General features: G+C 38.1%; 1 protein-coding gene, 1 non-coding gene and 1 pseudogene across 2 annotated transcripts; 2 read left to right on the top strand and 1 right to left on the bottom strand.

The window, feature by feature from the left end:
* Nucleotide 1: 1 nt before the first annotated feature.
* Nucleotides 2–6,026, top strand: LOC148999208 (uncharacterized; annotated as a pseudogene).
* A 2,961-nt stretch (nt 6,027–8,987) lies between these two features.
* Nucleotides 8,988–9,094, bottom strand: LOC148999207 (small nucleolar RNA R71). The gene has a single exon (XR_016170997.1). It is a non-coding gene; the product is annotated as a small nucleolar RNA R71 (small nucleolar RNA).
* Nucleotides 9,095–10,242: 1,148 nt separating this feature from the next.
* On the top strand, nt 10,243–10,851 carry LOC148999206 (uncharacterized). The gene has a single exon (XM_089141377.1). The coding sequence runs from the start codon at nt 10,243–10,245 to the stop codon at nt 10,849–10,851; it is 609 nt and encodes a 202-aa protein (XP_088997503.1).
* The last annotated feature ends 15,167 nt before the right edge of the window (nt 10,852–26,018 follow it).

Genomic DNA, 26,018 nt, shown 5'->3' with positions numbered 1-26,018 from the left:
AATGGTGGGAATTTATAGAACTTGCACTCTATCTTCAATTCGTAGGTTTCGAATTTTCATTCTCTTCTGCTTCTTTTTCACATCGAGAGTAGTTGTTTTGTTGCCAGAGGATTCATCGGCGATAATTTCAAGATTCCAGAAGTATCTTCAAATTAACACAGCTCACCCTAACCCTGACTACCATGCAGCTGCCGATTTCATCCTCTCTGAAGCCAAAGCTATCGGCCTCGAATCGCAATCCCTTGAATTCGTCAAGGGCATGCCTGTTGTTCTCTTGAAATGGCCTAGTACAAACCCTGATCTTCCTTCCATTCTTCTGTATTCCCATACGGACGTGGTACCTGCCGAGCACCATAAATGGGTTCATGCTCCTTTTGATGCTCACATCAATGAGGCTGGAAATATCTATGCTAGAGGATCGCAGGACATGAAGTGTGTTGGCATGCAATACCTGGAAGCCGTACGCCGATTGAAGAAATCTGGGTTTCAACCGATTAGGACTGTTTACGTTCCGTTCGTTCCAGACGAGGAAATAGGCGGCCATGATGGGGCTGAGAAATTAGCCGAGTCGGAAGAATTCAAGAAAATGAACGTCGGCATCGTTCTTGATGAAGGTAAGATCAGTTCGAATTTTAAAGAACTAGGGTTCAATTTTTTGATTGTGAACTCTGACAGGACTGGCATCCTCGAATGAAAATTACCGCGTTTTCTTGGCGGAGAGGAGCCCGTGGTGGCTTGTGATCAAGGCTACTAGTTCCCCTGGTCATGGATCAAAACTTTACGACAATAGTGCAATGGAGAACCTCATGAAGAGCATCGAGAGTGTGATGAGATTCCGGGCTGCCTAATTTGACATGGTGAAGGCGGGTTCGAAGGAAGCAGGTGAGGTCATATCAGTAAATATGGTCTCCCTGAAGACTGGCACGCCATCTCCAACGGTAAGCTAATGAATTAGCTATTTTTTTTGGATGAATTACCCAAAGAGGAGAGAAGGGACAAACTAATTCTCTGGTAACAACAATATTTCTGTCCTGAATTAGCTATTAGTTTGTCTTGGTGCAATAGTTCACTGACAATTATGAAAGATTGTTAGGATAACAGATTTTGAAAAAGACTCATTAGATCAGTATTTGTCAATCAAGGTCTAATCCTAAATGGTTTCATAAGGACCACCACGCTTCTGCTGCCGTCTCATAGGTGGCTCTCACTCTGATCATAGCCTCATTGCCCTATAAATCCCATAACAAGTTTTTGCCTATTACTAAAGCTGAAGTGATTTGAGATATCATCTAATAGATATTGGCATTCTTGGTAGTGCATAGAATTCAAATTGGACTTACCTGCATGAGAATTTTAATTGAATTGGAACACTTGATATCCTATTTAATCTGACAAACTTCGTGTACAATTCCTCAATCTTAGTCAATAACTGGTTGCTCTGATTTCTAAGAAATTGTTCTATCAAATAATCTGTTTCTTCTTTTCATATTTCGTATTTGAATTTATTGGAGAAGCTGAAATTCTGTCTGGAATACTTTTCTATATATTTCTCCTGCATTGAGATTTCTCTTCCGAAATCCATGTTCTCGATAAAAACGTTACAACTTAGAGAGTTCATTCCAATATTGTGTACATAATCCTATATCGAAATATGAATGTGAAAACCTAAAATGTTTTCATTTAAGTTAGAATCTGTAAAGGGATTTCTAAATGCTCTGCATTTTAGTTCTATATATAGTTACAATAATATGGTACTTATCAATTATTTAAAAAGATTTTAAAAAAGAAAAATCGCTGCCCCGATGTTTTCCTTTCTTTCCACTATAGTGTTGATACATTTTTTCATTGAATTCTATCAATCTTTTGGTGAGATTTGGTTGGTTCTTAGCATAAGTTTTGCTGTCTCCGTAGTTAGCTCAAGTGGCATTTTTCAGGTCTTGGTGTGTGTGGAATAAGGTGGGAGGCTTGGGGATTTGTTGATGCAGTCGACATGATAGGATTAGCTTTGAACTTTTTCATGGAATATGAGTTTATTTTTCTGATACGTAGATTTCAATTTGCAAGTGAGGTTTGATTCAGGATGAACTCTTAGTATTCTGTATTACCACAGGGTTTCTGGGTCAGACTGCTACAAAGAAGGATGCAACATTCTAACTGGAGGTGGATCAAGGGATTTCAAAAATAAAGTAGAAAAGAGCTGTTAAACATAGGGAGTTAAAATAATTCATTATGTTCCTTTCATAACAGTTGGGCTGGTGGAGGTTTTGCCGTAAAATGTAAAAAGTGCATTTTCTAATTGTACCAAGCTCGGGGAAGTAATGGGTTTTCTTTCAATCCAGTTGGGGAGTGGAAAGTGGAGTAGCAGGGCCGAACAACCTAATTGTTGCTCCCTTTTAAGATAGGCTAAAATGCTAAATAATGACCATGGGTAACACCCACAGTGCATGTTCAACGAGGGGTATCTCTCCCTTCCCTTTTCCTTTCTTCTTTGTTAATTCAAAATTTTTTTGCCTTTCAAGAAAATTTGGATTGTGTGTTAGTTCCCAAAATAGAATCTGGACAGATCTGGATCTGATTGTAAATCAATTTGTTTATGGTTATTCCCTAAAATTCAATTTAAGAAGAAGACAAATTATTTGTGTTGTACCTTACAGCTTCTCAGAAACAATATTTTGATTGTACTCTAACCACAGCTATCTGTCAACTTTAATTATTACTGATCAAACTCAGGAGATGATTTAGGAAGTTATCCTTTTTCAAGCTTATATTTAGTAGGTGAAAACCATGCAATGAACAAAACAGGAAGCATTGAAACAAGGGAAGACATTAGTATACAAGCAGTTTAAGGATGAGCAAAAAGAAGGGGTAATTTCACTGAGGATGAAACCTCAACTTACAGGTGTATATTGAACTGAACAATGAGTAATCATGCCTGGGAGGAGTCATACACAATTACAAATTTTCTTTTTGCCCGGGGCATGCAAAAGTGCCATTTCTAAAAGGAATTGTGGAATTTGTTTCAGTTGGAGACTATTTTCTCTTGGCCCAACATGTAACCCCTGCCACTTCCATTGGATAGCAGTGTAGCCTTATTTTTTTATCAAGGGCTTGGCATTCCCCATGGCCCCAAAGTTCAGAAAAAGCACTCCATAAAACCATCAACAGATTATTAAGCAACCCCCACCCTGCAAGCTTTTTCTTTCTGATTTTAGTATACCTTTACCGATATGACTCTTCGTATTCCTTCCGTCGGGGGTTTGTTATGAATCCGCAGCCATCCGAAGCTGAAGCAGGTTTTGACATTCGAATCCCACCTATTGCTGATGAGAAAATGTTTGAGAAACGGATTGAAGAGGAGTGGGCGCCTTCTTCACGCAACATGACATTTGAGGTATGGAAGGACTTGGAAGATTTTCTAAAAATTTGGGAACATAGCTAGAAATGTGAGAAGGAAGCATCTAATTCAGGGAGAGGGACGGGTATTGATAGTGGTATTCTGTAAGCTAGCCTAGCCCCCTATAAATCTATTATCTCCTTCCTCCCTTGCTTTTCTAAAATGACCCCCTTAACCCTCAAAGGGGGGAGAGATCGACATAAGGTGCTAGCAGCTTACCCAGCCTTTTCTGTTTAATGTATTAATTCCATTACCATTGAACTGGGACTGGAGAAGTTGCCACTATTTTATGTTCACATAATCAGTTGAAAGGAAGAGAGTAAAGAAAATGGCTATAGCCATCACTGTACTAGCTGTACTTGTTAGAAAACAAGCATTAAATAATCAAAACAACAGTTGAACTTGAACAAAGAAAAGAGAGAAAAAGAAGAAGAGAAGAGAGATGAAGAACCCGTAGAAAAGGCCTGTGATTCTTGCTTAAGAGTCTAGAATCACAGAGCCCTTTTACTTATAGCTTCTAATGAATCTAATACAACTTGAGAGACAAGTAATTGTCCTCTAGAAAAAGGAAACAAAAAATTACAACTTTAGTAACTTCCTAGCTCCTAAATAGAAAATTCTGAAAATAGAAACTACCATCAAAATAGAAACTATGCTTTCTAAAAACTCCCAAAACTTATATAGCAAGACTTCTACATTAGAAATAGAAACTATGCAGTTTTTACTGTTCACGTGGATAGTAACACAGTTTTTACTGTTCACGTGAACAGTAACATGAACAGTAAAATAGTACAGACTTGCATATACTTCAACACTCCCCCTCAAGCTGGAGTGTACACAAAGAAAACTTCAGCTTCCACAATAAGAATAAACTTGAAAGGTAGCACCAATCTTGAATCGTGTAGCAATGACAGATGTCAATAAACACTGAGAAAACTTCACCCAGGAGATAATCAACACCAACTTAAAAAAACTTTAATTCTTCATGTCAATAGAACCATCCAATAATAAAAACAATCGACGTTGAAGATGAACAAATTCCATAAGTATAACAGGATCAAAGATACTATCCATATAATGCCGGTAGTAGGAGAAATATCCACACTAAATCTTCAAAATTGCAACTCCAATGTCCATAAGTATAGCAGGATCAAAGATACCATCCACATAATGCCGGTAGTAGGGAGAAATATCCATACTAAATCTTCAAAATTACAACTCCAATGTCCATATAAATGCTTCACAAGAAGGCAAGTAATAGGCAAAGTATAGGTAGGTAGAAGGCAATATTGATTACTGTGGACCAAGTAGGTAGGTAAAAGACAGTATAGGTTATTGTGGACCAAGTAGGTAAGGTAGTATGGGTTACTATGGACCAAATAGATAAGGTAAAAGACAGTATGGGTTACTGCGGACCAAGTAGGTAAGGTAAAAGACAATATGGGTTACTGCGGACCAAGTAGGTAAGGTAGTATGGGTTACTACGGACCAAATAGTTAGGAGGGACAATATAGGTAAAGACATGTAATGATATCATTGTAGAATGCCATAAGTTGATGACAAAGATCTTCACAAATAATATCCATCAGCACATCTTGAGTAGATATAGAATAAGGTACCATTCTCCCCTTCACGTGTAGCATTACACGTGGACAATTAATGATGACCAGTGACAAGCATCTTAAAGTATGAACACAAAAGAAACCCAAGAAGGAAAAGTAGAACCCACAGAGCAGTGTATTTTTCACTAATAAAGTTGATCAAGCAGCAGAAAATCGTCTCACAGGACAAAATCTTGTGCACCAAGGGGGGAAAAATAATCTGGACCACTGCTAACCCTTAGGCAGGAGCAAATTAGATCAGGACAAAAAATATATTGAACCAGCTTGGAATCTCAAAATTGCAGTAGTCGTTGCAGCAATCCACTCGGAAGAAGCGCATAACAGTTGCTGCAATAGCAGATAATATCAGATCTCGGACCATAGCAGCAAACTTCTGCTAGATTTGAAACTCTAACAGATCTCGATATGAAGGAAAAATAGTCCTCTAGGTCTTTGTAGAAGTATTAGATAAAAAGAAGGCTAAACTTGATTCTGAAATAAACAACGAAAGAAGTAGTAAAGCAAGAAGATAGTAGCAGAATTTCTTAGAAGAGAGAAATTCAATGAAACAGGGGTACTAGTATATGACTTGCAACTAAACTTATAGTTTGGAAAGCCAGTCTTCACTGCTACAGATGACTCCAATCCATGGTGGGCACTTTTAGAAGGGGCAGTAAAGAAAGCTAATGGCAAACTTAGCAAACTAGAAGTTTTTCCTGCCTCAACAGATTCTCGATACTTCAGGGAACGAGGATTGCCTGCAATTGGTTTCTCTCCCATGGCAAACACTCCTATTAAGCTCCACGACCATAATGAGGTGAAATGTTTTTACAAAATTTTCCACTATGTAAAGTCACTTTTTCAGCTTTTCAATGTACCCATATATCTTCCCATCTATGCTTCTCTTTTTTTCTTTCTTTTTTCATCTCTTTCTTCTTCTTCTTCTTTTCTTTTCTTTTCCATTTTTTTTTTCAAATTCACATTCTATTTGCAAATTTCTGTTGATATAACTGCAGAGGAAATTCTATTGAACATAGAAATGGTCTACTGCGGAGGAAATCCCTCTTTTTTTGACATGGGTTTTGTTTGTATTTATTTAAGTTGCTTGTTTCTATTTTAGAACTTTCTGCCAACCTAATAGTTTCCTTTTCTTTAGTTTCTTGCTTCTAATCTAGGTCTCAGCCTAATAACTAACGTGCTATTTTTGGGTTCAATACTTGAGCTTATATATTACAACCTGCCCATAAAGGCAACCCGCTCTTATCACCTCCCCCTGTGATCTATCGTCCCCCTTACTAGACTCCCTGGTGCTGATATTCCCTTGACTGCTGCAGCGCTTTGAGACTTCAACTTACTTTTCCAATCAACTAGTCTTTGGAGGGTGATCAAACCCAAGATTGCTGCTGCGATCACCTCCGAGAAGAATTGAGACCCCCCCGTACGATGGGGGTGGGGGGGGGGCGGGGGGCCAGAGCGCGCGCCCGCCCCGGGTCCCCCTTCCTGCGCTCCTCTTGGTTGTTTGGGTGGGCCTTTCGAATGTGGAGACGGACTCCGTCCGTCCATCCCCTTTTCTCCCCCTCACAGCCCCCCCTCCATCCACTATTGACTCTGCCCCAAACCACCACACCCTTTCCGATCCTCCCTCTCCCCCCTCCGAAATCCCCCCCCCTATTTTGCTCCTGTTACCCATCTTATTTCCTGCCCTCCTTTTATTCATCAATTTTCGCTCCGCCTCCCTCCACCCTCCTTTTGTGGTGGTTATGTGGCGCGCCCCACTTACTCTACTAAAAAATAGTGTTGGATTTATAACTTTTCCCTCTTTGGTGGGGTGGTTTTAGAGGATTTTTTGATAACTCTATGAAATAGAGTTAAGATTTATAACTTTTATACTTGAGATGGCTTGATTTAGGAGTATTTTGTCTTTGTTTTAGTGATAGTATTCATTAGGTGTTGTTTTATTTAGTCTCAACATGTTGCATTTTGTTTAGTTCATTTTTGTCACATTGCATGAATTTCCCTTCTTTTTATGGATGGATTTGACTGTTTCTCTTTCTCTTGAACATGTAGGTGAAGATTCATAATAGAAGAACATGTCCTCTAACTTTGTTGTAGAGTTGTTGCTGCATTGCTACAACAACGGAGCAGAATATTCTCAGATCCAATTCAAATGGAATTGACCAAAAAGGGCTAACTTAAGTGGACTAAATTCTTGTAAATACATGATGGTTTTCAGCCCTTGATCTCAGGAGGAAGGTTCTAATCCTATGGCCAGAATCTAACCTAATGATTGAAGACATTTATGGAAGAAAGAGAAGAGAGGCAAGGAGGAGAAGAGGAGACATTCGACCAAGGTGTGGAAAATAGACTTGGCTGAGAGGAAGGAGGTAGAGAACCAATGCTGGAGCTCTTGTGGAAGCAAGGAGCTCTTGGAGTTGTTGATTTGCTTGAAGAAGAAAGTTGGAGCTCATGTGGAAGCATTGAAGCCTTAGTTTATTCTTGTTTTTATAACTCTATCTTCTTATTTTCTAGTCTCATGTCAACTATACTTGGTTTTATGCATTTGAATTCTGTTATGGGCTAAATCTTAGTCTGTGTTGGGATGATAGTAGTACCTAAACCTGAATTTTGATATGTAATTAATCATGTGTTCTTTAGTTTTATTGCAATCCACTTTATTGTTAATGAATTCAGCATGTTATATTGACTAATTTCAGTTCTTGAATGATCTTTCTTGAATGAATGTTATGATTTCATTAATTGGAAAATTAATGAAGTCTAGGTGTTTGTTGAATTGTGTGAGTTAGCATCATCTTTAATTAGGTTGTGTTAATTAGTAGGTTGGGTAGGAATACCCAATTACCTCACATTACCATTGATTGGATTGGGTTTAAATTGCATTCTTAATTCAATTCTTCATAGGAATATGCTGATGTTGATTTAGGATGCTAGCTTATGTGTATTGGAAAATACCATATTGCCATTCATTCCAAGTTCTTGATTTATCTTGGGGTTGTAGTATTGCTTTAGTATTTGTGTTATAAAATTCAGGGGAAGGGAAATTTGATTCCTAACACACTTGTCACTCATTAAGTTTCTTCCATTGCTCAAATCTACATTTTAGTTCCTTAGTTTTCTTTACTTGTCATTTGGTTAATTAGTTAGTCAATCACCAATCAACCTTGTTAATTTCATTTAAATCAATTTTATTTTTACATTGAAAGTTAAGGATATAATTCTCCGTGGGATCGATACTTTACTTATCATTTATTACTTGATTGCGATACGTATACTTGCGTGATATCTTGAGATACAAGCAACAAGTTTTTGGCGCCGTTGCCGGGGAATTTTGTCTTTGATAATTAGTGTAGAAGTAAGTTTTTGTTTTATCTACTGAAATTTCTTTACTTTGATATTAGTTTCCTTTTATTCTCAGGTGCTTTTACCCTTGTATGAACACGCTGCCTGATCAAGAGTTGGCACCCTTTGACATCGAAATAGAAAGGACATTTCGAGCTAGAAGAAGGGAGCAACGAGGCCTAGCAGCAGTTCCAACAATGGCTGAAGCAGTGAGAAATGGATTGAATAATAATGAGAATAATATGGCAGCTGAGGGTGATGATAGAGATAGAGCCATCAGAGCATATGCTGTCCCCATGTTGCATGAGCTGAATCCAAGCATAGTACGGCCAGATATTCAAGCCTTACATTTTGAACTTAAGCCGGTGATGTTCCAAATGCTTCAAACTGTGGGACAATTCAGTGGGCTTCCAACAGAAGATCCTCATCTCCATCTTAGACTCTTCATGGAAGTAAGTGACTCTTTCAAGATACCTGGAGCAACTGAAGAGGCTTTGAGATTGAAGCTATTCCCTTATTCATTGCGGGATAGAGCAAGAGCGTGGTTGAACTCCTTACCTCCCCAATCAGTAGCTACATGGAATGACTTGGTAGAGAAGTTCTTGATGAAGTACTTCCCTCCAACAAAGAATGCCAAGCTCAGAAATGACATAACTGGTTTTCAACAGTTGGATAGTGAGTCTTTATATGAGGCATGGGAGAGGTTTAAGGAGCTCTTGCGTAAATGTCCTCATCATGGCATTCCTCATTGGATTCAGATGGAGACTTTCTACAATGGTTTAAGTGGACAAACTCGATCCATAGTGGATGCATCAGCCAATGGGGCTATATTGGCAAAGTCTTACAATGAGGCTTATGAAATTTTGGAGAGGATGGCCAACAACAACTACCAATGGCCAGCTGAAAGAGCTGCAAAGTAAGAGGGTGGCTGGAATTTATGAGTTGGATGCAAGTGATAGCCTTAATCGCACAAGTTTCATCCCTCACTAGTGTGCTAAAATCTGTAAACTTGGCTGCAACTGTATAACCTCAACAAAATCCAGCAGTCTCTTGTACATATTGTGGTGGGGAGCATGTCTTTGATAGTTGTCCATCTAACCCGGGAATCAGCCTACTATGTTGGTAATTTCAGCAAAGCTAATAACCCATATTCCAACACTTATAATCCTGGTTGGAGGCAGCACCCTAACTTCTCTTGGAATGGTCAAGGACAGAATGTAGGCCCATCATCTATCCCAACTAGACCTTATCAGCTTCCAAGTGCTCAACAGCAAGTGAAGATTCAGCCTATGGAACCTTCTTCATCAATTGAGCTCCTATTGAAAGAATACATGGCAAAGAATGATGCAATTATTCAGAGCCAAGCAGCTTCATTGAGAAATTTGGAGAATCAAGTTGGGCAGCTAGCTAATGCTTTAAGCAACAGACCTCAAGGATCATTGCCAAGTGATACTGAAAATCCTAGGCGTGAAGGCAAAGAGCATTGCAAGGTTATTTCATTACGGAGTGGGAAACATCTAGAGCCACCTCATTTTAAGTCCAGTCAACCGAAGGAGCCTATTCCTGTCCAAGAAGAAAGGGAAAAGGAAGATCCAGTGGCTGTTCAAAAGGACCAATCTGATTTTGAAAACCAAAGTGTTGAACCACCACAGCTACAGCTCCATTGCAACAGGGTTCTCCAGAAAAAGTGCCTTATAAACCACCCCCCTTTCCTCAAAGATTTCAAAGGCAGCAACAAAACCATCAGTTCAAGAAATTCTTGGATGTTTTGAAGGAGCTCCACATCAATATACCATTGGTAGAAGCACTTGAACAAATGCCAAATTATGTGAAATTCATGAAAGACATCCTTTCTAAAAAAAAAGATTTGGAGAGTTTGAAACAGTAGCCATGACACAAGAGAGTAGTGCCTTCTTGCTGAACAAGCTTCCTCAAAAATTAAAGGATCCTGGGAGTTTCACCATTCCTTGTGCTATTGGAGAAAATTATATTGGGAGAGCCCTTTGTGACCTTGGAGCTAGCATTAACCTTATGCCAATGTCAATCTTCAAGAAGCTTGGTGTGGGAGAAGCAAGGCCAACTACAGTAACACTTCACATGGCCGATAGATCCTTAGCTCATCTTGAAGGAAAAATTGAAGATGTCTTGGTAAGAGTTGATAAGTTCATCTTCCCTGCTGATTTCATTGTTCTTGATTTTGAAGCTGATAGAGATGTGCCCATCATTCTTGGAAGACCCTTCTTGGCCACTGGAAAGACTTTGATTGATGTGCATAAAGGAGAATTAACTATGAGGGTAAATGGAGAGCAAGTCATTTTCAATGTTCTCCAGGCAATGAAATCTCCAGATGAGATAGAGCAATGCTCAATGGTAGATATCATTGAGGAGCTGGTTTTAGAAGAAGTTGAGACAAAGGGCAGTACAGATCCATTAGAGCTTTCATTAACATCTGAAATTTCACAAGTGGGTGATGAAGCAGTAGCTACATTAAATGGTTAGATGCAAGACCAGCTGAGACATTAAGAAAGAGTGGATTTGATCCTCTTGTATTATCTGAGCATGCAACTCAATCTCCTAAGCCATCAATTGAAGAGCCTCCTGTGTTAGAATTGAAGCCTCTTCCAGGACACCTTAGGTATGCCTATTTGGGTGAAGGAAAGACACTTCCAGTTATCATTTCAGCAGTGCTAACAGCAGAGCAAGAAGATATGTTAATTAAAGTCTTGAAGAAATACAGCAAAGCATTAGGATGGACCATATCGGATATCAAGGGAATCAGCCCATCAATTTGCATGCACAAAATTCTGCTGGAAGACTACTGTAATAATTCTGTGGATCATCAAAGGAGGCTGAATCCAATTATGAAGGAAGTGGTCAAAAAGGAAATCATTAAATGGTTAGATGCTGGGGTGGTGTATCCAATTTCAGACAACAAGTGGGTGAGTCCAGTACAATGTGTCCCCAAGAAAGGAGGAATGACAGTTGTGGAGAATGATAATAAGGAGTTGATACCTACAAGGATAGTGAGTGGGTGGAGAATATGTATGGACTATAGGAAGCTCAACAAGGCTACAAGGAAAGATCATTTCCCTCTACCCTTCATTGATCAAATGCTTGATAGATTGGCTGGAAAAGAGTATTATTGCTTCTTAGATGGATACTCAGGTTACAATCAAATAGCCATTGCTCCTAAAGATCAACATAAGACCACTTTCACTTGCCCATATGGTACCTTTGCCTTTAGAAGAATGCCTTTTGGTCTATGTAATGCCCCAGCCACTTTCCAAAGATGTATGATGGCCATTTTCACTGATATGGTGGAACAATTTGTAGAGGTGTTTATGGATGATTTTTCAGTTTTTGGAGAAACTTATGTTGAATGTCTCACTCACTTGGCAAAAGTTCTACAGAGATGTGAAGAAACCAATTTAGTCCTCAACTGGGAAAAATGCCATTTTATGGTTAGAGAAGGGATTGTTCTTGGACACAAGGTTTCCAAACAGGGTCTAGAAGTGGATAAAGCCAAGGTTGCCATTATAGAAAAATTACCACCACCATCAAGTGTGAAAGGGATTAGAAGCTTTCTTGGAAATGCAGGGTTTTATAGAAGGTTCATAAAAGATTTTTCACAAATATCTAAACCATTGTGTAGCTTGCTTGAAAAAGAAAGTCAGTTCAGCTTTAATGAAGCATGTATGACAGTATTTTTAGAGTTGAAGAAGAAGCTAATCTCTACACCCATCATTGTGGCACCGGATTGGTCTATTCCCTTTGAGGTCATGTGTGATGCTAGTGATTGGGCTGTAGGAGCAGTTTTGGGACAGCGTAAGAATAAGGTATTCCATTCAATCTATTATGCTAGTCGGACCCTATCAAGAGCACAACTGAATTACACTGTCACCGAAAAAGAACTCTTGGCAGTTGTGTTTGCATTTGACAAATTTAGAGCTTATCTAGTGGGGGCAAAGGTCATTGTGTTCACAGATCATTCAGCCATCAAATATTTGATACACAAGAAGGATGCTAAACCAAGGCTGATTAGATGGACTTATTGCTTCAAGAGTTCAATTTAGAGATAAAAGATAGGAAGGGGACTGAGAATCAAGTGGCTGACCATCTGTCTAGGTTGGAAAATCCAAACCAAGCAGCTGAATTTGAAATTAAAGAAGTCTTCCCTGATGAACAACTCTTTGCTCTTTCCCTCTCACAAACACCTTGGTATGCTGATTTTGCTAATTATTTAGCCAGCGGACTTCTACCCCCTATGATGCCCACTCAACAAAGGAAGAAATTTTTACATGAGGTTAAAAGGTATTTACGGGGATGAACCATTCTTATTCAAGCTATGTGCAGATCAAATATTGAGGCGTTGTATCCCTGAGGTAGAAGTAGAGGATGTGTTGAGGCAATGCCATGACTCCCCATATGGTGGACATTATCAAGGAGATAGGACAGCAGCAAAGGTCTTGCAATCGGGGTTTTATTGGCCAAGTATGTTCAAAGATGCCTATCAATTCATTCAAAAATGTGATAGATGTCAAAGAGTGGGAAACATCTCAAAAAGGAATGAAATGCCCTTAACCAATATCTTGGAAGTAGAATTGTTTGATGTTTGGGGAATTGATTTCATGGGGCCTTTTATTCCTTCATATGGCAATCTTTACATTTTAGTAGCAGTGGACTATGTATCCAAGTGGGTGGAGGCTGTTGCTTGTTCAACTAATGATGCCAAGGTGGTTATTGACTTCATGAGAAAGAATATCTTCACTAGATTTGGTACTCCAAGAGCCATAATTAGTGATGAAGGTTCACATTTTTGCAACAAATATCTTGGAGCTCTATTGTCTAAATATGGAGTTCGTCATAAGGTTGCCTCAAGCTATCATCCCCAAACAAATGGACAAGCTGAAGTTTCTAATAGACAAATCAAGTTGATTTTGGAGAAAACAGTATGCCCAACAAGGAAGGATTGGTCCATAAGGTTAGATGACTCCCTTTGGGCCTACCGGACTGCCTACAAAACACCTTTTGGAATGTCACCATATCAACTTGTGTTTGGAAAGGCTTGCCATCTACCATTGGAACTAGAGCATAAGGCATACTGGGCAATTAAGAAATTCAATTTTGACTCTACTTTGGCTGGTGAGAAGAGAATGCTACAACTCCATCAACTTGATGAATTCAGGCTCCAAGCATATGAGAATGCCAAACTCTACAAGGAGAAAGTGAAGAAATGGCATGACAAGAAAATCTTGCATAGGGTATTTGAATCAGGTCAGCAAGTTCTGCTGTTCAACTCCAGACTCAAACTATTTCCAGGAAAGCTGAAATCAAGATGGTCAAGTCCTTTTACAATAATGATAGTATTTCCACATGGAGTAGTGGAGTTGCAAGAGGGCATCTCTAATAGGAAATTTCTAGTCAATGGGCAGAGAATCAAGCATTATTGGGGAGCACCATTGGAGCAGGACAAATCTTCAATCAACCTTCAAGAGGCTTAAAAAGAAGGGAGGTCACTTAGATTTCATTATTTTTAGTTTAATTGTGTGCTAGTAGTTCATTAGGTGTTTAATAAAGTCATGGGTAGTTCATAATGTGTGATATAAAAAAAATAATAATAAAAAAAAAAACAAAACAAAACTGACAGATAATTTGCTAACATGTATCTTTGATGTGCAGGGAGTGTGGGGAACAAAAAGAGAGTGATTGGGTGTTTTGCCAAACTTATCATTAAATCAAACTACTTGAGCAGAGCATGTTTCAATATCCAGCAAATTTCACTATCTTTGTTGTAGCGATGTGGCCACAATGCTACTACAAAGTTTTGATCCTCAGCTACGGGTCTTACATGTTCTGTTGACACATTACATTCTCTATTGAAAATTACATTATGTGTTTGTTGCTATAGCAAAGCTGTCACAACACCACAGCAACGATAAAACCACTCCTTGACCCGGTTTAACCTTAAACCCAACCAACCCATGAAAAATACACTTCAAAACTTCTATTAAACCATTATGAACCAATACTGATTCGAACCGATTCTGAACCAATACCCACCCCAACCCATTAACCTTCTCATTTCAAACAAAATCCCAAAACACTCGAAGCTCACTTCTTCGCACCTAACCAGCACCATCGTCTTCTCCACTGCGATTCCTCCTCCTTTCTTCTTCCATTTTCTGCTTCTCAAAGACTTTCACACCTCCATTTACCTACATTCACCCACCAAAGCAACCTTCTTCTTCACCGATAGCCCATCTTTCACCAAAAACCCTAACTTTTTCCCCATTCCATCATCGAATCACTTTTCAGAGGACTACCGGTGCTGTACTGGATTTCAGGCATGTTTTTGTGTTATTTTTACCTTCCATCTTCCCTACACCACATCAGCTAAGTATTCTCCCCATTTCTTTTCTTTCATTTCATATTTGTGAAATTTCTGATTGGCTGTTGTTATTGTCGAATGTTCACTTTTGGTTTATGTTTTATGTGTTTGCTCTTAAATTGTCTTGGTGTCTGTTTTCGTTAGGGTATATGCAAAGTTTTTCATTTGTTTTAGGTGTTGTTTAGGAGATACCATCACTCGCACACACCAACACAGAATTTCTTGGTCATCATTACCCTATGCTCATCTCCTCTGTTTTTGTTATTTGTTTGTTCTTGCTATTTGTTTGATTAGTTGTAGTTAATTGTTTGTTATTTGTTTTTTTTTTTTTGGTTTTCTACTTGTATGGTGTGTCTGCTTTTGTTAGATATGGTCTATTTTAGATATGGTCTGTTTTAGTGTTTGTTTGATTAGTTGTTTTTTTTATCTTCTACTGTTTCTGTTTTTTATGTTTAGTTTGATAGTGTTTTTGTTTGAATTCAATTTTGGTTGTTAGGGGCCAACCTTGTGCATTCCATTCGAAATGGCCCCTAAGAAGAAGAGCAGAATAGACCCTAGTTCTAGTGCTTCAATGGGTCCCTCTTATTTTGCCTCTCCCATATCTAAGAACCGCTTCACATCCATCTCCACCAAGAACTTTCTTCCGGAGAAGGGGTTCAAATTAAAACCCAATGAAGCACAAGCCTTTCCATTCATCCCATCCATTATAGCTAGGCATCATTGGGAACAATTTTGCACCCATCCTGGTGCCTACATCCCTTCCCTAGTCTATGAATTTTATGCCAATCTAACTGCCCCATCTCAGGATCAGGTATATGTTAGGGGGATGCACATACCTATAGATGGACCATCCATTAATGCCTATTATGCATTGGACAATGTGAAGGATGAGCACAATGCCTATCTTGCTTCGGCAGATCCAACTGCCATGCATAACATTATCCAAACTTTATGTTCTCATGGCACGGAGTGGTCATCATCCACCCAAGGTGCATTAACTATTGCCCGCCACACCTTGCAACCAGCAGCCAAAATTTGGTACCATTTCTTACAGACCCACTTGATGCCCTCCACGCATAGCCAGACTGTTTCAGTGGATAGAGCTTTGCTCCTCCACTCTATTTCGGAAGGGCGTCGGGTTAATGTGGGTCATCGCATTCATGAGGCCATTTGTGCTTGTGCTGCTAGGCAGGGTGGTAGTTTAGCTTTTCCATGTTTAATTACTGCTTTATGTTTGGCTAACCATGTTGATGTGCAGGCTTCTGATGTCCATACACTTAACAAAGGTGCCATTACACACTTCAGTATCACTTGCATGCTTACACCTAGTTCAGCTCCCCCTTCCAGTGCACCACCTCCTGTCTTTGCATCAGCCATTCCTCCCACTTCCTCTACCTCTGGTGCTCCATCCTCTAGTTACACTCAATTGGAACAGCGCCTCAGTCAAGTAGAAGCCACCCAATTTCAAATGATGTTGGAACATCAAATTTCTCGTGACCTCTTCCTTGATTATATGCGTTATGTGGCTGCCCGTGATCGCGCCCTTGAGTCTAACTTAAGGATGAATAGCACCCGGTTCCAATCTTTCCTAGCTTTTCCCAACCACCTCTTCGCTAATCCTTGGGGCCAAGATGGGAACTACATTCCTAATATAGATGAGGAGGATGAAGCGTGAAGCTCACTGCAGCCAGCTCTGCGATGATGAGTTCCATTCCTTCGATGATGATGATGAGGCCTAGCTTGTTCAGGGAAGTTCTGTTCTCTCTCTTCTTTTACGGTGTTTTCCTTTTATTACGTTACTTTCTTTTCCTTTCTTTCGTTGTGAGGACACTGCTCATCTTTAGTTTGGGGGTAAGTTTTGCAATGTTCCAATAATTGCATATGTTATCTTCATGTTATGGATGTCCCCAGTTACTTAATTTTCTTCAGCTTTCTTTTGTGGTCAGATAGTTTAGAGTTGCTGTCCAATTTTAGAGTAGCTGTTTTGGGTAGATGTTTTGTGTAGTTAATCTGGCTTTTCATGAAATTTGGATGGTTGTTAAGGAATGTGAATGTCAGTGCCTCTTACTCTGGTTTTGTTGGAAATCTTAGCACAATTCTACTATAATGATTTGATGTCTACATTTACTCATGTTTGTGATGCCATATTATTGATGCACCAAGTGATGTTTCAAGCTCTAGAGAACCTGGGGAAAACTAGATCAATGTGAGAGTTTTTAGGATTTTAGAATTGGTTAAATGAGAACTTCAAGACTTATACATTAGGGATCCCCATTTGGCTGTTTCCAAGAACTTTGTGCATTGTGAATATTGATTGAGGTTTGACCCCTTCCCTTCCCCAAAAGAATAATGCTCCGCTGATTTGGGTTGCCTAGTAACCAGGAATATGCATGTAACCCAGGTGTATTTTTGACGTCAACAGTGGCCTGAAATATGAGCATAAAAATAAAAAAATTAAAAATAAATTAAAAAAAATGAGAGAAAGAAAGAAAAAGAGAATATGTTCCGCTGTTTTGGGCAACCTAGTAACCAGGAATATGCATGTAACCCATGTGTATTTTTTACGTCAACAGTGGCCCGGAATATGAGCATGCAAGGCACTCTTGTTTGTGATCTTGTTGAGTAACCGGGTATCTTCATCACAAATGAGCGATATTCGCGTAAAAGGCAAGATGTCAACATTATAAAAAAAATAAAAAAAAAAAAAAAAAAAAAAAAAAGAGGTTCATACAGAATAAGTTTGGGGGTCAAATGCTCAAAAGAGTATGAAACAAGTTCTTGAGGTTGTAAAAAGATATGGATTCCTAATTAGTGGAGAGGTTATCATTTGGTCAACATATTAGATCAATGAGCTAAACTTGATGATCATGATTCAACTAGACTAGGGTGATCTGGGGCAAGATTCTTAACTTTCACACACACACTTGAGAGCATCCTGATGAGTAAAGTATGACATCTAAGTGTTATTGGCCAGATGTGTTGGATTTGAAAATTTAGAAAAAGATTGAGAGGCAACTTCTGTCTAACACTCATCCTATTGCATGATTAAGCCAGGTTATTTGCTTTTCTTTTCTTTTGATTTCCTCATGCTTTCATTAGTAGTTAGTTGTTGTTTTCATTTGTCTTTATTGCTCGAGGTCAAGCAATGTCTTAAGTTTGGGGGTGTGATAACTCTATGAAATAGAGTTAAGATTGATAACTTTTATACTTGAGATGACTTGATTTAAGAGTATTTTGTCTTTGTTTTAGTGATAGTATTCATTAGGTGTTGTCTTATTTAGTCTTAACATGTTGCATTTTGTTTAGTTCATTACTGTCACCATTACATGAATTTCCCTTCTTTTTATGGATGAATTTGACTGTTTCTCTTTCTCTTGAAAATGTAGGTGAAGATTCATAATAGAAGAACATATCCTCTAACTTTGTTGTAGTGTTGTTGCTACATTGCTACAACAACTGAGCAGAATATTCTCAGATCCAATTCAAATGGAATTGACCAAAAAGGGCTAACTTAAGTGGACCAAATTCTTGTAAATACATGATGGTTTTTAGCCCTTGATCTCAGGAGGAAAGTTCTAATCCTATGGCCAGAATCTAACCTAATGATTGAAGACATTTATGGAAGAAGGAGAAGAGAGGCAAAGAGGAGAGAGGAGAGACATTCGGCTAAGGTTGGGAATAGAGACTCGGCTGAGAGGAGGGAAGATAGAACAAAAGCTGGAGCTCTTGTGGAAGCAAGGAGCTGCTGGAGTTGCTGATTTGCTGGAGAAGAAAACTGGAGCTCATGTGAAAACATTGAAGCTTTAGTTTCTTCTTGTTTTTATAACTCTATCTTCTTACTTTCTAGTCTCATGTCAACTATACTTGGTTTTATGCATTTGAATTCTGTTATGGGCTAAATCTTAGCTGTGTTGGGATGATAGTAGTACCTAAACCTGGATTTTAATATGTAACTAATCATGTGTTCTTTAATTTTATTGCAATCCACTTTATTGTTAATGAATTCAGCATGTTATATTGACTAAATTCAGTTCTTGAATGAATGTTATGATTTCATTAAATGCAAAATTAATGGAGTCTAGGTGTTTGTTGAATTGTGTGAATTAACATCATCTTTAATTAGGTTGTGTTAATTAGTAGGTTGGGTAGGAATACCAAATTACCTCACATTACCATTGATTGGATTGGGTTTAAATTGCATCCTTAATTCAAGTCTTCATAGGAATATGCAGATGTTGATTTAGGATGCTAACTTATGTGTATTGGAAAATACATATTGTCATTCATTCCAAGTTCTTGATTTATCTTGGGGTTGTAGTATTGCTTAGTATTTGTGTTATAAAATTCAGGGGAAGGGAAACTTGATTCCTAACACACTTGTCACTCATTAAGTTTCTTCCAATTCTTAATCTACATTTTAGTTCCTTAGTTTTCTTTACTTGTCATTTGGTTATTTAGTTAGTCAATCACCAATCTACCTTGTTAATTTCATTTAAATCAATTTTACTTTTACATTGAAAGTTAAGGATATAATTCTCCGTGGGATCGATACTTTACTTATCATTTATTACTTGATTGCGATATGTATACTTGCGTAATATCTTGAGATACAAGCAAACACTTACGATCTAGATCATATTCCAGTTATTCATTCCTTAGCTCTGTGCATCTAGCAAAGCCGTTTGTGATTAAGTTCATCGACTGACTTAGCCTTCGGAGGTGGACTCCCGACCCCAACGGTCAGGCCACATCTGACGCTTTCGTTTTGCAGGCCATTCCAAGGAGATCTAAGGGCTGAGCAGATTTTGGACGCATCACCCACCTATGCAAAAGTGTTGAAAGATTTATGAATTCATAAAAGAATCATTAGCATTCCCAAAAAGGCGTTCTTGGTAGGTAACATTAGTTCCATAATTGCTCAACTTGTAGTAGCCAAGTGTAAGGATCCAGGGAGCCGTACCATAGCTTGTGTCATAGGCAATACACACATTGAACATGCTTTACTTGATCTTGGTGCAAGTGTGAATCTTTTTCCTTACCATGTTTATAAGGAATTAGGATTGGGAGAATTGAAAGCAACTAGAACTACTCTTCAGTTGGCAGATAAGTCAATTAAGATTCCAAAAGGGATGGTTGAAGATGTTTTACTAAAAGTGGGATAATTTATTTTTCCAGTTGATTTCATTGTGCTAAATACTAAACCTTTTTCAATCAAAGATGAAATCCCAATAATTCTAAGAAGATAATTTTTGGCTACTAGTAATGCACTAATCAATTGTCGAAGTGGTATCTTACAGTTGTCTTTTGAAAATCGAATTGTGGAGTTTAATATGTTTAGGATAGGGAAACAGCCACAAATAGAAGAAGAGATCAATATGCTTGAGGAGTCTTTGGATTTTCTTAATGATTTGATTACCAACTTTGAGATTAATTTTGATTCTGAATTTCAAGAATGTATGGATATGTTGGATGATGATAGTGAAACTTTCTTTTCTGAAGTTTTAAATGTTCACACACCTTTGGAGCCTATTGAACCTCTAACCATCTCCATCTCCACTCCCAAGCCCTCAATAATTGAACGTCCCCAGCAAGAATTGAAAGAGTTGCCTTCTAATTTGAAGTATGCTTTATTGGAACAAGATAATACTCTTCATGTCATTGTTGTCTCTGATTTAACTTCTGACAAAGCAGAAGAGTTGATCACACTGTTGAATAATAATAGAGAAGTATTGGGTTGGTCTATCACAAATATCAAATGTCTAAGCTCTTCCATTGTACAACATCATATTCATCTTATGAAGGAAGATAACCCTTCTAAAGAACCTCAACGTATGATGAGAATTTTCTCTTACATGGTGAATGTTTTTCTTAAAGTTTTTAGGGATGACTTTTCTATTCATGGTTTTTTCTTATTTGGAGTGCCTTCCCCATCATACATTGCTATTGAAGATAAGACAAAAGCTTCCCATGATAAACACATCTTGACTGAAACGTATACCCCTCTTTTGCCTTGCCCTTATTCTTCTTTTCATGCATGCATTGAGGACATTGCATTACTTAAGTGTAGGGGCGTATAGCTTCTTTGTAGATTTTAACTTTGACTTTTGGTTAGTGCACATACTCTTTCAATTGCTATGATGTGTGAAATGAGAGTGATTGTGGTACCCATCATGAACACATAAAAACCATATTGAGAGGAAGGTAACTTGTATGTATGTTGAGATGAGACTTACTTTAGAAAAATAAAAGGCTCTTAACTTAAGGCGTCGGACCATCTATGAGTTTTGTGGGTCCTTGTTTCTTTGGCTAGAAGTTGAGATCAATTTTGTGTTTTGCATGACAAAAGAAAAGAGAAAAAAGAGTAGAAAGTAAAAGTTGAATTCCTTGGAACTAAACAGGGCACTCCGACTCAGGAATCGAGGTGACTTGATAGAAACTCTTAGGAATGAGATTATTGAAAAGAACTCTCGCATCACTGTCTATGTGGGCATATGCAAAGCAAAGCTACAAAGTAACTTGGGTTTCTAGTGTTTGCTCCACCATGTCATTCAAGCCAATCGTAGAGGAGTAAAGTAGAGTTCGCTACTCAAGAGAAAAGAGAGAGATAAATACAAATATCATTAATGCCTTGGTAAAATTGTTTGGTCAAAAATACATCCAAACATTAGTCCTTGGTCCCCTTACTTTATGAGTGGCTTTGCTTAAAGGAGAGGTTTGAAAGATATAAGGTGAGTCTTTGATTGAGATATATGCTTTATTTCAAGAATCAATATGAGGTAATAAAGTTCAAGTGTGGGGGATCTTGAATCAATGGTGAGAAAAAATTGTCATAGCTATTGATCCTGTATGAGTAGTTACCAATTGTTAGAGTTGGAATTTGCAATGTTTTATTTTGAGCTGAATTGGAATTTTGGATGTATATTCACTGCAAACATCCACGAGACAAAACTCGTCCTCTAGGGGTAACCTAGTGGTTTAAAGGCTTGTTGCACATGCTAAGTGTAACCGTGATTCCTACAAAAGTGAGTTAGGATTTATTTTGTTGCACTAGTTTCTTACCTGCATTTGTATTTTTCATTAATTTTTGCTTGAGGACAAGCTTAGTCTAAGTGTGGGGGAATCTGATGAGCACATTTATGTGTGAAATCTTAGGGTATAAAGCATGCATTTTACACACTTAGAGTGGAGCTACCTTGGGTTTTATGTTGTTTTTGCAGATTTGAGGACTTTTCAATATTTAAGCAAATATTTGGAGTTTTGGGTATGAATCATGCAATTTTACACGTCAAGAGGTCCATTCAAATTCTCAAACGCGAAAATGGGCATAATCTGGAGTATGATGGGCTAGAGATGTGATTATGGGCCAACTCCGAAATATTTAAGAGATAAAGAAGGCAAAATTGATCTACGGCTGAGATTATAAATTATCAATCAAATCTACAGAGATATTATTGAGAGAGTCCAAATGGAGAAAAGAGTCCTTGCATACCTCAATATCTTATTCCTATTTGTGATTTGATTAAAGAAAGAAAAAGAGGAAAAAAGAATTATATTCAGAAAAGGAAGAAGGAAAAATCCTATTTTTCAATGTCTCTAATCAATTTCAATCAAGCCCTTCATCGAACGGTCATTCGGTGTCCGATCGAGATGATATTTGGAGGAGAGCTTCATGACTTCTTGATCCTCAAATCCAACGGTGGAATTGTGTATTTTATCTCTATAAGTCAGTCCGATTATTACATCAAAACCCTAATTGGTTGAGTCAGGTAGAAACCCTGAGTTTGATTAAAATTCTGTGAAGATTCATATCCCATGTAAACTCTATAAAAGGAGAGCATACTCCATCAAGGGAGGACGTGTTTTAGAGCTTTGTAGAAGCACTCTTTCTTCTCTCTTCAATTTATTTAGGCTTTCTCTAGTTTTCTTTGCTTGCATTTGTGAGATTTAAATTTCAAGATTGAATGTTTAGGTTTAATTTTTCTATGTACTGCAATTCAAATTCAAATTTCAAGTTTTAAAATTCGTTTTTATCTGGGTCTAGCAATTGCAAATCTAGATCATTCTAGATCTAGATTTGGTTGTTAGGGTTGGTTGAGATTCGAATCGTTTGTTCAATTCGCAAGTAATCTTCTTCAATAATCTTCCCTCCTCCCTCCAATCCTGCTTCTATCTACCCCTCCATATTCTTAATTTAGGATTTACTTTCAGCATTTATTTACTGTTCTCCCTTCCCCTGGGTCCTTGATCAGAGATGCCTACAGTCGTGCCTCTCTTTGGTTAAGGTCTCCCTTTCTTTCTATTACTCTACAATTTACTTTCTGCAATTTATTTTCAGCATTTATTTATTGTTCCCCCTTCCCCTGGGTCCTTGACTAGAGATGCCTACAGTCGTGCCTCTCTTTGGTTAAGGTTTCCCTTTCCTTTTATTACTTTGATTATTTCTTTTCTGCAATTTCTTTTTCTCTAATATCCGTTCCCCCGATCGGTGGACCATAAGCTACGGCAAAGGGTCCATGGCCAAAGTCATTATTATTATACTCCCCTTCCGTAGATCTAGAGCTTACACTCGAATCACATCCTTTTACTTTTATTTATTATTCGCATTTTTTTTTTTTGCCTTTATTAATTATGCGTTGATTATGTTTGCTTTAATTTTGGTTTCAATTCAATCGCATTAGATTTATGGATTAGGACCGTTCGTTTAGCTTAATTAAGTAATTAACAAATTTTAATCATTGCACTTTCGCATTATCATTAAGAAATTAATTCTAAAGTGGCATATCTCCTTGAGATCGACCCGTTAGCTACACGATACTGTGCGCTTGTGGTTACTTTTAATTTCACAAACAACAAGCCCTAGGTATGACATCCAATAATCCTAGAAAGCGTCAAAGGGCACCATCGGAAATATCCCATTCTATTCCCACTGATGTCCAATGTTAAAAGGACATTCCCCGATCCCAAATCATACATAATCAATCACAATCCCAATTCAGACATAGCATACACAATCGATATTTCATCATATAGAAGATACAATTAACATGATCAATCGCATATGTAATGACAAGAATAAATATTCATAATAACAAAGAATACATAAACATGGTACTACTGTACTTGAAGTACTTACAACAGTAATACAACATTAAAAAATACAATAATGAAAGTGAATCTAAAGAGTTCCCAAAATAGAAACAAGATTCATGCAATCTATGTAATTATGGTAACAACTGTCCTTACCTTAAATCAAATCGAATATAATTTGGAGATCAAAGAGAATGGTCCCAAGGTTAGTACTTGAACCCTAGACAAACATAGATGCAATATCAGAAGAAAAATCAAGAAAATCGGAGGTCAAACGGATCGAATCGGATGAAAACACTATTGCTGTATTCAGCTGGCTGACTGACCCAGTTGACCGGGCAGTCGACCAAATGAACAGTAACGGGGCTGAAATTGAATATTTGATCCTAAACCTAGCTTTTGGGACTCGGATCACTCCAAAATTTGGAAGGAATGTTAGGAACAGTGAACTAAGACTATCTAATGAAGATTTAACATTAAACAAGGATTAAATTAAGACTTCCCAATTTGAAACCCTAACTTTCTAATTACTAGAAATCAAGCTCTTCAATGAAATCAACTATAAATGCAAGGAGAAATCAAGGATTCAATCAATAGGATCATGAGCAATAGATTAGAGATAATGACTAACATATAATCAGACCTAATATGCTAGACAAATCAGATTAGGAAAGAAATCATGTTGTCCTGAAAGAAAATCATAAGAATACAAGGTTAAGAATCATGTAAAAAGAACATAGCATTAATGGAATGAAAGGGAGTTTATACAAATGCAAAGAGGCAATAGAAGAGGTGGTTGCAAGGTTGCAGCACCTACCTCATAGTCTCAGTAGCAAGAATAAGATTAGACAAGAGTAGATTAGAGAGAAAATAGGAGATTACATACCTTGGAGATGAACTTAGAGAAGAGAAACTAAGAATCTTGCAAGGGCACTTCACCAATACCAAGGAGAGGCCTAAGAGGAGTCTTCCCACGTTCTAGAGAGTTCTAGAAATAGAATAGGCTTATAGCCACGAAGTCCACTTAAGTAGAACCTAAAATGACCTAAAAATCAAAGATTCTTGGATTAATAAACCAGCTAGCTGACTCAACCAATCAACAATCAGGAATTGGGAGGCCAAGATCAACTCAAAATCAAAGGGGCTTCTTCCTACATCTCAATTGACTAGTCTAGGTCAAAGAATTACCTTCAATTCAAGTCTGGGAGTGCATTAGGTCCATCAACTAAACTCCCCTTCTTCAAGGTGCACTTTCTTATCAAACATTGACAAAGCTCCAAGTATGGAGCACCATCATCAATCTCCATGGGTTCAGAGTCAAACACGAGGGCCCACAGTTGTCTTCTTCCTCCACTTTGGATCTTCGGACCTACAAACATCAAGGTTTTCAGGTCAAGGTTAGGGTTAGGCTAGGGCTGGATTTCACATCCGCCCCCCCCTTAAAAGAAATTTTGTCCTCGAAATTGAAAGCGTACCTAGGCTTCCAAAAAGATGAGGAAACTTCTCCCTCATGTCTTCTTCCTTCTCCCAAGAAGCTTCTTCAAGGGTGTGATTCTTCCACCGAATCTTTACCAAAGGAATGGTACGATTCCGCAATTGTTTGTCCTTCTTGTTTAGGATTTCGGCTGGCTCTTCATCATAGGAAAGATCAACACTAAGTCCTTCAGGTGCTTGCTATAGTATGTGTTCCGGATTTTCTATGTACTTCCGAAGCATCGACACACGAAACACATTATAAACTCCAGCAAGAGATGGGGGTAAGGCCAAACGATATGCGATGAGTCCAACCTTTTCAAGAATCTTGAAAGGTCCAATGAAAGCGAGGGGTAAGCTTTCCTTTCACATTGAATCTCATCACACCCTTCATAGGTGATACCTTTAGGAAAACTTTCTCTCCAAACTGAAATTCCAAATCGGTCCTTCTCTTATCCGCATAGGATTTCTGTCTTGACTGAGCAGACTTAATCCTTTCTCTTATCATATCAACCATCGCACTTGTAGCTTCAATCATTTCCGGATCCAAGACTTTTCTTTCACTGGTCTCAGTCCAATACTAGGGTATTCTACAAGTGTTACCATACAAAGCCTTGAATGGAGCCATGCCTATTGTCGCTTGATAATTGTTGTTATAGGCAAACTCAACCAAAGCTAAGTGTTCATCCCAATTGCCACCCATATCCACAACACAAGA

The sequence above is a fragment of the Hakea prostrata genome, unplaced genomic scaffold (genome assembly GCF_041222555.1).
Source record: "Hakea prostrata isolate BN-2017 unplaced genomic scaffold, UWA_Hpros_2 contig_24, whole genome shotgun sequence".
Taxonomy (NCBI): Eukaryota; Viridiplantae; Streptophyta; class Magnoliopsida; order Proteales; family Proteaceae; genus Hakea; species Hakea prostrata.
The sequence above is the reverse complement of the archived record's forward strand: the minus strand, read 5'-3'. Positions and strand labels throughout refer to the sequence as shown.

Excerpts from the sequence above, each read along its gene's own strand:
- LOC148999206 (XM_089141377.1), top strand. The coding sequence starts at position 10,243 with ATGACACAAGAGAGTAGTGCCTTCTTGCTGAACAAGCTTCCTCAAAAA.